The sequence below is a fragment of the Palaemon carinicauda genome, chromosome 45, assembly GCF_036898095.1.
Source record: "Palaemon carinicauda isolate YSFRI2023 chromosome 45, ASM3689809v2, whole genome shotgun sequence".
Classification (NCBI taxonomy): domain Eukaryota; kingdom Metazoa; phylum Arthropoda; class Malacostraca; order Decapoda; family Palaemonidae; genus Palaemon; species Palaemon carinicauda.
In genome coordinates, this window is record NC_090769.1 from 17,240,720 (window position 1) to 17,253,282 (window position 12,563).

General features: G+C 35.8%; 1 protein-coding gene across 4 annotated transcripts in view; it reads left to right on the forward strand.

Moving 5' to 3' along the window:
- Nucleotides 1–12,563, forward strand: part of LOC137635001 (receptor-type guanylate cyclase Gyc76C-like) — a 236,639-nt gene that overhangs the window by 182,684 nt on the left and 41,392 nt on the right. For all 4 annotated transcript variants that reach the window (XM_068367603.1, XM_068367605.1, XM_068367606.1 and 1 more), the window contains 2 exons: nt 1,318–1,466; nt 8,925–9,105. In XM_068367603.1, the coding sequence (XP_068223704.1) occupies nt 1,318–1,466; nt 8,925–9,105 (330 nt within the window). The remainder of the gene's footprint in view (nt 1–1,317; nt 1,467–8,924; nt 9,106–12,563) is intronic.

The window sequence follows — 12,563 nt, forward strand, 5'->3', positions numbered from 1 at the left end:
AAATAATTTTCCCATAATGTTTGGATTTTGGTTTCTTGCTGATGAGTGGGTAGTTAACTACTGAGTCCCCATAAATGTGTGTGGTTATGTTTTAAATATGTATTTCTATTTCATCTTTGTAAATGCAATACCATTAAGCTTCATTGATTAAAGTGAAAATCTTTACAATTGATAATTCTTGATGGAAAAACGTAAATGTAAACTTAGTTGTATGTAAGCATTACAATGTTCTAACTCTTTATTAAAAGTACAGTACATTTATTTCACCAAGTTCGTATGAACCATAAAAGAAACAGAAAACACACCTGTTGTTGACTATTATTTTTTATTTCATGTTTTTCATCAACTTTATTATGAATGCACAGTACTAGAGGTGAATATAGATTTAGTATAAAAAAGTTACTTGAAATTAATATGGAGAATTACTTGACATAGCTTTTCATATTAAACAAACTTTAATCATTTTTATATAGTAGGCTACATTTATATTTAATAACAAGCATATAGACAAAACATTCTTGTGTGTATATTTCAAATTATTTTAACTTTTGTTTATATTTACAGCATTGGTGCTTGATTATTGATTTTTCTGGCAATATGATATTTCCATACATATGTTTAGTCATGGACAGATCTTTTAATAAAACACTTCTCATGTGATTTATGATTGGAGGGAAAGTTTTTTTTTTTTTTTTCATGGGTGACATTTGTATGAATATTTTTTAATCTTATTGTATGAATTTGATTGTTAATTCTCTAAGGTGAGTTAAATTATATGGTCAGTCTTTTAGGTCAACCAGATCTTTATATTTGTATTATTTTATAAGTGATAACCTGCCATTAAGACAAATAGATTCTTATTTAAGCATTCCTAAAATTAGTTTCTTGATAGTAATACAGTATAGCATATGAAACATGTTAGAGATTATTTTATTTCTTATTTGTTAAATTGATTGTTGAATGTAAAAACTCTTAAAAAGCAGTGAAAATTATAGTGTAACTTGGGATTTGGGACACTAAATCAAACTTCATGCTTTCAGTATGTTGTCTTGGTTATACTGATCTTTATTGTTGTTTTCAGTGTTTTGTATCCTATTTGTTTAATAGCTTGCTTATGCATGTCATCAAGTTCCTAGTACTGCATTTATGTTTTAATGTGAAATAGTTTTAAAGTCATTGTTGTAAGAACTGTATTATATATGACGATATTAAATTTTAGTGTGAAAAATTAGTAATTGGTAACATATATATGTTTAAATATTGTGTATATAATTTTATAAAGTAGATACTCATTATTCAATTATTTTTATCCCACAGCAAAGTCTTGCAAGTGCACTATCATACGATATGCACGGGCAGTGGTTTCAGTATTTAGCCAAATACAAAGGTACTGTTGTGTGCTTGAAGTCCATCCAGTTGAACCACAAGAAACCTGAGCTAAATAGAGATACAATGAAAGAGATGAGGTGAGTGATGAAAAAATTCAAGGCTATGTAAGAGTTGTATAAATCTATACTGCACTAATTTGATGTGTAATTTGTTTACACAAAATCATATTGTGTTCCTACACAAAAGTAAACTTATTTTTCATGCACCCTATATCCTATCATTAGATATTTTACATTATGAAAAACTGCTTGGTAGATATATTTAGAGTAATATCTAGTAGGCTCATTGATAAAATACCCAATTGTAGGAAGTGGTAGTTTTATGGCCAAATTATCATTCATATATTAATGTCTTCAAAGGGCAAATGTTTATGTCCTAGAAGTGATTCAACATTTTTGTTCTGTTACAGTACAGTGCTTCCTTATAGTTGGTTTCAAAGTCGTTGAGGAATAGTAGTTTTTTTTTTATAATTTCCTTCTATTCTAGTTTGATAAGAGTATTATTTCTGTCATTCATTCTGAGTTTTATTTTACCAAATTTTGTGTTCAGTAGAGGGGAAGGTGGGTGTGTAAAACAAATGCAAAGTTTTTCCGACATGAATGCAAACTCTCATTCTTTTCTAGAATAAATTCTGTGTGAACTAGTGTTCACAGCCATAAAAAATTGGGCAATGTGGCAGCCAATTTCCAGCATGAGGCAGGGGATGGTGGCAGGAAAGGTTCCCACCAAGTCACCTTTGCTCCGAGCGATGCCTTAGTTATAGAGAGATTTGTAAGGGCAACCTTTCAGGCCTCTTCCTGGGTGGACTACTGGTCTGGTATAGTTGGCTACCTGGTAAAAAATGAAGATCTTTCTAATCTGTACAAGATCTTCAAAAATATTATGTCCAGAACCAGGGCAGTTGAGTTTCTGGCTCACAATGTTGCCAACCAGTGGGCTAACTAATTCCTAAAGAGATGAGATTTGATAGTCTCTATGTTCATGAAGCAGATCCCAAAGAGAGAGGTCCTCCTACTTTATAACTCCTCTGTCTCTTCTCCTTCCATGCTCCCTGTGGACGAAGTCAGTCAAGGCAGCAGCAGAGGAATGGAGGAAGGCTAGCCAGGAGTCTCTGCTCTTTAGGGCTATTTCATCCCGCCCTTCCTCTTCAGTACCTTCTGTGCCTAAGGCTTAAGGTGCACAATGGCAAGTGAATAAGCTCTTCCCTGATACTTCACGGCAGAACACCACAAAGTAGTTTTCCTAACTCAGACAACCTTTTCAAGAGAAAAGCCAATGTGAAATAAGAGGTAGAACCTCCGGACGTGGACAACGGCCCCGCAACACCACCAGTGGTGGATGCCTGCAACTCGAGCAAGGTACGTCATACCTTTCATGAGCTCTCTCCCTCCCCTGATTCATCACCCGTCAAGTCGTCTGCCCCTTATCAAGGGATCAGCAAAGGACATTGCTCTTCAAGCAGAAGTCCTAACTATGTTAGAAAAGGGCACTCTTCAGGAGTTCATTGACTGATCCCCAGGCTTCGTCAGTCGACTTTTTCTTGTATAAAAGCCATCTGGAGGCTGGAGACCAGTCATAGACCTCTCAGCCCTGAATTATTTTACCCTTTGAACTCCATTCAGGATGAAGACTGCAGCCACAGTCAGACAGCCAATCAGACCAGAGGACTTCTTGATAATGGTGAACCTGACAGGTGCGTACTTTCAGATGCCGGTCCATCCTCCTCTAGAAAGTAGCCAAGATGCCGTCTGCACAACCGAATATACCAGTTTCAAGTGCTGTGCTTCAGCTTGTCGACAGCATCAAAAGTGTTCACAAGGGTTTTTACTCTAGTTTCTTCCTGGGCCCATTATATTGAGGACTTACTGATTCTGGCAGTCTCGAAGGAGACCATTTCTCCTATAACAAGACATACTTCCTGAGTTTCACCATGATCTGGGGATTTTGGTAAATCTCAAGAAGTCATCTCTACAGCCCAAACAGTTTCTAGTATATTTGGGAATGCACATCAATACTCTACTAGGAAATATCTTTCCATCTCAAAGCAGAATCAAAAGACTCAAAGAAGTGGCTCATCCCTTTCTATTGCAGAGGTCACTACCATCACATCAGTGACAATGTCTATTGGGCACATAGCTTTCCTGTAACGCTTAGTCCTCAATGGCCGCTTCAGAGTGTAGTTACTTCAGTGGCAACTGAAGACCAGCTGGTCTCAAAATAAGGATCTTCTTGGGGAAACTGTTCCTGTAGGATCCGAGCATAGGAAAGGCTCGAGTTGTTGGATGCAAGATTCCAATCTTCCTCAAGGGGTTCACCTTTCGCCACCTCTGAACAAGATGTTTTTCACGGACACATCAAAGGAAGGATGAGGCACTCATCTGCTTTCCACAAATGGCATCCAGGCTATGGTTCAATCCTGATCAGCAATGCCACATAAATCTCCTGGAATTGAAGGCTGCCTTTTTAGTCCTTCAAAAGTTCCAACAAGATCTCTCTGATCAGGTGGTAGTCTTGATGAGCAACAGCACTACCGTAGTGCCTTGCCTGAAAAAACAAGGAGGTACCTTCTCACAACAGCTCTATCACCTAGCTATCAAGATTCTGAGATGGACAAAAGACAGGCAGATGTCACTTTCAGCTCAGTTCATTCCAGGCAAGCAGAACATCCTTGTGGACAACCTGAGCAGAAAGATGCAGGTAGTTGGATCTGAATGATCTTTGGCTCCTCAGATCACAACCAAAGTCCTGACGTTTTGGGGTTCACCTCTTATAAGACCTGTTTCTGACATCCCTAAACCACAAGCTTATAATATTGTTGTTGTTGACTAAACACAAACAAAATGGCTTTTCTGTTATGTGCCATGTAAAATTTTTTAGGGAAATGGCTTAGTATTGTTAGTTATCGCTTGAATGTGTAAATGCGTTTGTTTTTTTCATTATGATTGGCAATGAAACGTAAACAAAACAACATTTTCTGTTCTAGGCAGCGTTTATTAGGAAAAACTTAATATAGAATCGCTCTTATTTCAATTATTTTGAATTACTAAGGATAAAGTAAGTAGAAAAAATTAAAAACATTATTATTTCATGACCAATACTGGGTAAGACATCTGTTGCTGCAAAAGCTAACTTATACAGATGTGTAAATGCGTTCGTTTGTTGGTTATGATCGGTGATGAAATGTAAACAAAGCAATAGTTTCAGTATGATATAAAATGGTCTTTTATTTACTTCATTTTGGATTTTTCAGTACAGTATACAACGAAAGCTAAACTATGTACTAATGGTTGTCTTATGCACAGAAATATATGATATGTTTCTGCTTGTGCAATGTACAGCTAGACTTTTATCAACAATATATGCATTAATACACTAAAAACTGTTTTCCTTAATCTGACCTGCTGAAGTGAGGGTGTGTCTTATAAGCCATTAAATACGGTAATGATTGCCAATAATTGCCACTGTTGGGGCTCCGACCAGAAATCTGCCTCTTTTGTGAAGGTGTGAATCAAAGGGCTGATGGCCCATTTCCACCACAAATTACCACCCCTTGAGCATGTGCCTAAAATGCTGAATGGCCTGGGCAGTGGATTGCCAGTGGTTCTTTATTGAAGGTGGAGTATTACTGTTTTGCTGGAGATAGCTATTTGCTGAAAAAAAAGTTACTTGCATCCATGATCAATGTAAATGACCTATTGGAGAGAGAACACTACTGTAGTGTTGCAGCAGAACCGATGGCTTTTATGACTTCTTAAAATGCTGTTTCTTGCTTATCTGACCAGCATAATGTTTTGGGTTTTCCTTTTAAGCATTTGTATAAATGAGACATGATTCTAGTCAGGTTGAGTGTAAAATGGTGTCACTGTAGTAATTGATCATGCCAGCAAACTCTTGCAGTACTTTTTCGTTTACTGGCCTTGGGAAATAAGCAATGTCTTGGGCCTTAGTTGGGAGGGGTTTAACATCTACGGGATTTATTAGACGACCAAGAAATTCTCCCAAATTTTTCACCCATTCACATTTATCTTGTCAGAAAATTATCCCAGTTTCTCTAAGCTTCTTGTGGACTTGTCTTATGTCCTTGATGTACTGTTTATAGTTGGGCTGAGAACCAGGATGTTGTCAACGTAAAATATACAGCATGGTAACTCTCCAAGGTTGATGTCATAAGGCATTGAAAGGTGGCACCTATGTTTCGAAGGCTGAAACCACTGTAATTAAAAGTATATGAGCTGAAGCAGAAGAGGATTGCTATCTTTTCTACATCCTCTTTTGCTACTGTGACTTGATTATACCACATCTGGAGATAAATTTTTGAGAATATTTTTGCCCCTTTGAGCTGGTTATTTTAAGCTATGTTAGGTATGAGGTACCTGTATGGTACTGTTTAAACGTAAGTTGGTGGTAGTTACCATAGGGTGCCCTTGTGCCGTCTCCGTTAGACACAATGTGCAGAGGACATCCCTCTGTTCCATATCCTGGAATAATTGCTTTGCGTGGGCTAGTTTATCTTGAGCCACCTGTCTGAAACATGAGAGCACTGGGAGTAGAGTACATATGTGACAATATGGTGATTCATAGTGCCTCAGGTTATCCTTGAATACATTGGGAAATTCTTGAAGGAAGCAAGAGATTTCTAGTCCTGATATGGAGATTGTTGCTACTCTTTGAGTGATGTGGGCTATAGGGGTGTCTCTTTAAATGAGTTGCTGTCCGAATACGTCTCCCATCATGTTGTGTGCCTTCAGGAAATCTACTCCAAGTAGTGCGAATGTGACATCTGCAGTTATGAATGTCCAATTGCATGGTTTGCAGGCAAATGCACCTTCCATGTTTCTGGTTCCATATGCTGTTGATACATGGAGGTTTGGGGCTGGATTCAGTCATTCATCGGGGTGGCTGGAACTAACAATTTGTATATGCCAGTATTGAAAAGGAATTTCTTGTCTGACATCTCATCGTGTTGTAGAAGCACGTTAAGGTTTTTTCCATTCCCTGAAAGAAAAATAGCAAAAGACAGACTCGTTTCTCTGTATAAGGCAACCAGCCTGCCCATTACTGATGGGTAGGTGGTTGGTTTTTTTTTACAGCATGCACCCTTGCTCACATTTTTTGAGCCTCACTCCCCAATCTCCAATGGAAGAAATAAAGGACACTTGGTATTTCAGGCTGTATTCTTTGGTGTATAGCTACTTGATAAAATGTCTGTTTTTCCTTGAGCAGTGTAGAGGAGCAGCAGGGATGTGTGGCTGTCACTTCATTGGATGATTAAGTGGGTTCTGGCGATGTCTGGACGGGTGAACAGGTATTGTTACGAATTGTCGGGTTTGCTTGTAGATATGTGAGGGCCATTGATCTCTTATTGCCATTCATATGTGTCCAGAAATTTTCAGGCTCTGAGCACTGGAGGCATATTGAAAGATGACCTTTGTTGGGTCTTCATAGTTAGTTTCTTATGTGATGGTGGTGTCTGGCTTAACTAACCACTGCTGTTTGTTCAAATATGTCTTTGGGTAGGAATTCGATTATGGCGTCAGCTATTTGTGACGACGATGTGATCTTTGACCTAAAGATAGTATCAGTCCTAAAGAACCAGGCTTCTGGGTTGTCTGTTGTGAAAGGAAGCAAGTGGATGTAGACAGCTGCGGTTATTTCATTGGTCGAGTTGATGATGTCGGGCATTTTTAATCACTCTGGGGTCACCAATTAGAGTTTGGACAGAAATGCTGTCTGGCACTAACTACAGTAGTTTATTTACACAGAAATCTGACGTAAAGCCAGTCCTTGCAATTGGAAGAAAGCAGGAAATATTTATTGTACATATAAAAAGGTACACAATTAAATCCCAGTGTATTTCTGCATACCTCAAAAATTCTTGTTTATATATTTCATTTACTTAAATAAAACCATTTCAAACATTTAAATTGAAAGCTTACAATATTTTTTTATTAGATATTGGTTTCTGTTTTAAAGATATAGTACCGTCGTTCCTCAAATAAACATAAATATCTTCGATGTCGTTTTGCCATCCATGAGAAGTTGTGTTTTGGTGACCAGAATATTATTGTGAGATGCTGGTTAACAGTTCTTAAAACATCATCATCATCTCCTATGCTTATTGACGCAAAGGGCCTCGGTTAGATTTTGCCAGTCGTCTATTTTGAGCTTTTAAATCGATACTTCTCCATTCATCATCTCCTATTTCACACTTCATAGACTTCAGCCATGTAGGCCTGGGTCTTCCAACTCTTCTAGTGCCTTGTGGAGCCCAGTTGAAAGTTTGGTGAACTAATCTCTCTTGGAGAGTGCGAAGAACATGCCTAAACCATCTCCATCAACCCCTCGACATGATGTCATCCATATATGGCACTTAGTAATATCTCTTATAGTTTCATTTAACTCTCGATATTCTTTTGAGGGCTTTGTTCTCAAATCTACAGAATCTGTTGGATATTGTTTCATTGTCATACCACGACTCTATGTCCATATAGTAACACAGATCTCACTAAACTGATATATAGCCTGATTTTTATATGTAATTTCAGGCGATTCGATTTCCAAATTTTACTAAACTTAGACATTGTCTGATTTGCTTTTTTCAATCTTTCATTAAACTCAAATTCTTAAGATCCTATTTTAGAGATCATAGTTCCTAAATATTTAAATGATTCCACCTCATTAAACGTTTCTCCTTCCAATGATATGTCAACTTCCATTGCATATTCCGTTCTCATCATCTGTCTTTCTTTTATGTATCTTGAGCCCGACCTCACGTGATATTTCATGTATTCTGGTGAACAGGCTTTGCAAGTCCTGTGCCATTTTTCTATTAGGGCCAGCATCATGAGCATAATCTAGGTCAGCTAATTTCCTGTTACCAATCCAGTCCAATCCTTCTCCACCATCCCCAAGTGTTCTATGCATTACAAAATCCATGAGGAGGATAAACAACAAATGTGACAACACACTCCCTTGGAGTACTCCACTGTTCACTGAGATTTCATTTGATAGTATTCCACTAATATTAACTTTGCAAATGTAATGGAACCTTATTTGATTTTTAAAAACTATATTTTGGTATATTTTATTGTTATTCGGTTGCTCCCACATTACATTTTTTAGAATACAGTAATTTAGGTAAGCCTAAGTTTTACTTATTATAGTAGTGAATGCAAACTGGATTACATTTCAAAGAAATATTTTAATGCCCCAATGCTAGATGTTTTCTCTTATAACTTATACACTGTCATGTTATGTATACTTTTAAATGAATAAATTATTTATTTGTGATAGAGTTTTAGAGAGGTTTAAAGGTATCAGACATAAAAAAAGTCCTGAAAATTTCAGAGGGAGTAGCCATATTATTTTTGTCATGGGCATTACGTACCATGGTGATAGTTTTGATTAATTGGTTTATTTCACTTGAATTATCTGTTCTTATATATTTCTGAAATAGTATAAGAAAATTATAATGCTATAGTATTGTATATCAAGAGAAAATTTTTATGCATTTCTCATATTTCTTTTTTTAACAGATCTATGAGAGAGATCAAACAAGATAATGTTTGCAGTTTCGTAGGGGCTTTTACTGAGAATGGAACTGTAACTTTGGTCACAGAGTATTGCACAAGAGGATCACTGATTGACATATTAGCAATGGAGGACATTAAACTTGACCGTCTCTTCATATCGTCACTAACTCATGACTTATTAAGGGTAAATATTTGCATGCACTGAATCAATGACTGAGGAGTTTATGATATAGAAGAACATAATATTTTTCATTTTCATAAGACTTGTTTATAATCAATTTATTACATCTTATTTGATATATTGCAACTTAAAAGTTTTAAATTTTGAAGTGTGACAAAATGATTTTGCTTGATTTTATGATTCAGGAAATATATTTTCGATATAACAGACCATCAGCAATAACAAATAGCTCTTCTCCCTTATTACTCTATTATTGCAAGGTTCAATTGTAATAAATAACTAAGAACAATATTTGATTCAGTCATAATAACTGTTAACCTTAGCTACTTTATCAGCATCCTAATTTTTCTTAATGCCTAAATATGCAGGAGTTCAGTGTATGAATAGCTAGCTATACCAGCTTCATGTACTGTACAGTGATTGTAGAGTGAAAACTTGGTTTGTGGGTAAAAGGATTTTTAGACTATAATTTTAAAGGACTTCTAATCCACTTCTAGTCTCTGAAAAACTGAATCTTATTAATAATGTTTGTTATTTCTTTACTCAAGACTTTCATGCTTCTCTCTTGATGGTTCGTTTATACTGACATCTAGCCTAGAAATTAAAAGATTTCCATTTTCCTTTCCTTCCAGAAGCTGAGGCCTCTAGTATAGTTTTAAGACAATCTAGCTATTAACAGCAATAACCATGGCTTGGGTACTCTGTACCGTCTTTTGTCTTTTATTGTTGAACTAATTCCTATCCTCTTGATGCTACTAGTCAGTGGAGAGGTGGGGGGCATGTATTTGAAAATCAGGTGATTACCATAATAACAATTTATTATTAAAATTTGATTTACAGTAATCCATCCATCTACCAAGGTACTTCCCCCAATTTTAGGAGGTAGTTGACATCAAAAAGAAAGAACAAAATCTTTGCTCCTTCCAGCCTGCCGTGAGATTCAGTTGAATTTGGTTGGTATTGCTTGGGTGCCACAGCCCACCTTCCCCTCATTATCCACCACAAATGTAGCTTCATTTGCTGAATCTCCTACTGTTGCTACCTCAGCCGTCACTAAGGCGACCGGAGGAAGCAGCAGAGCCTATCGGAACTGCTTCACAATCGCTTGCTATTCATTCCTATTTCTAACATGCTCTTTTGCCTCTCACATTTATCCTTCTATCACCTAGAACTGACGCCTTTGAAGTTGGTGTTGGATTATATCAGGGGTCAATATTAAGCCTGGTTTTACAGTACCAGTAATTTTCCTCATCACTGTGTATCATAAGGATGTAATCATCCTATTTTATGGTTATTTACTCAGCAGTGGTGAGCACCTTCCCCCAAATCCAGAAATATATTTGCTAGCATTACCAAATGCCAACACGTGAGCGAGATGTGGCTAGTGTAATATATTCTAGTCAGCGTATTTTATTTTTGCAAATACTACACTCTGCATATTTAGTTATCGTCTCTAACACTTTATGCATCTTTAAGCATAATCATAACATAAATTGTAGATATATAAACTAGCAGACAAAGAAATATGAAGAACTTTCCTGAGTGACGTGCAACAAACGTTTATTTATGAATACCATATCAAATATTAGAAAACTGATTATTTCTTCCTCTAGAAATCATATAAAATGGTGGTATTACTGTATAAGAAATATTGAAATAAATATTTTAACCCTGGAATTTTTGAAGTAATAGTAAATGGATAGGTATCCAGGTCAGAAAAGGGTTACCTAACGCACCAGACATGCTTGTGTAAAAATATAGAATGGAATTTTTAACAATGAAACAAATTGTTTTCATTAAAACACTATTTGAAACATGAAATATAGATATTTTCCTAGTCAGAAATGCTATAATCTAGATTTCCAAAATGCCAAGCAGAGATCGTAAGTCACACCCCTTAAGAAAAAAATTCAAGGGGTGTAGATGATACTGGCTGAAAGGAAGAAATGAGGGTATCCCTCTAGAACAAGATTAGGTAATTAATTACCTTAAGCTACTTGTTTGGAGTCCTTCAAGAAATAAGTTTCCTTAATTATTGAAAAGGAGATATTTGGCTCTTCTGAGTATTCTTCCTCTTCACCTTCCTGTTCAAAAAATTTTCCAAAACATTTCCTAGTGGTCTTATTTTTTTCTTTTTTTACATTGTATGGAAACCTTTGGTCATTATTTTGTTAATAGACCCATTTTGACAGTTGAGGTACTAAAATCTACATTTACGTTTTTAGGGTAACTTGCAATCTGCCAGCGACAAGCTTGCCATTTTCCTTTGTACTTTTAAGGAGCGTGACTTAGCCCCATTAAAACTGTTATTTTGGGGTTACTTCAAACTTTATCTACTTTTTTTTTGTTTCATAACCAATTTTGTTCATTTACAAGGCATTTGGAAGATAATTCTCAATACAAAAACTAAGGAAGAGGAACTTTAATAGCAATTTAATTTTTTATGCATTATTTCATCAATGAATAGATAATACTTTAAATTATGACCATTTTTCATATGGAAGTATTTAGTTTTTTTTTAAGTAATTGTACATACATATACCAAGGCACTTCCCCCCAATTTTGGGGGTAGCCGACATCAAACATATGAAACAGAAAAGGGAATCTCTCCTCTCTACGTTCCTCCCAGCCTGACAAGGGACTCAACCTACAGATTGTAGGTAATAAAATTCCTATTTCTTTATATTTGAATTAAAAAAATCAGTTATTAAAAAAATTGGATAAATTTTCTCCAAAAACTTAAAGTTTTGAGAAAGCTCGCATCAATTTTTTTTTTATTAAGATTGATTAAATAGATTTTACTATGTATAAACATGGGCTTTTAGCAGTAACTTTCCTCACTACTGGGGATCTTGAGGAATTGATCATCTTATTTCAGGGTTACTTACTAACCAGTGGTGAGCTACTTCCCTCAAATAAAAAAAATATTGCTCCCACACACAATTTACACAACATGTACCAAATGCGCACACGTGAGCAAGACATGGCTAGTATAATATATTCTTGTCTGTGTATTTTTATGTGAAAATCTTATGCTTTTGGCTGATTTAGTTATCGTCTCAACACTTTTGGGATTTTTCAGCATAATCATAACATAAGAATTGCAATTATATATGCGAGTAGACAAAGAAATAAGAACATACGTGCACCAAACGTATAACTACAAGTACTATTTTGAATATAAAAAAATTTATAATCTCTTCCTCATGAAATTGTAGAAAATGGTGGAATCACTGTATATGGGATATTTAAGTAAATAGTTTTCCTTGTAATTTTTTAAGAAAAGGTAAAGAAATAGATATCCAGGTTAGAAACTGTTTGCATGCGGGACCGGACACGCTTGCACAAATGAACATTTAAAGATGTTTTATCAATAAAACAAATTGTTCTAATTAAAAACCTATTTGAAACATGAAATATATAAGTTTGCCTAGCCAAAGAATGCAGTATTCTAAATTTAC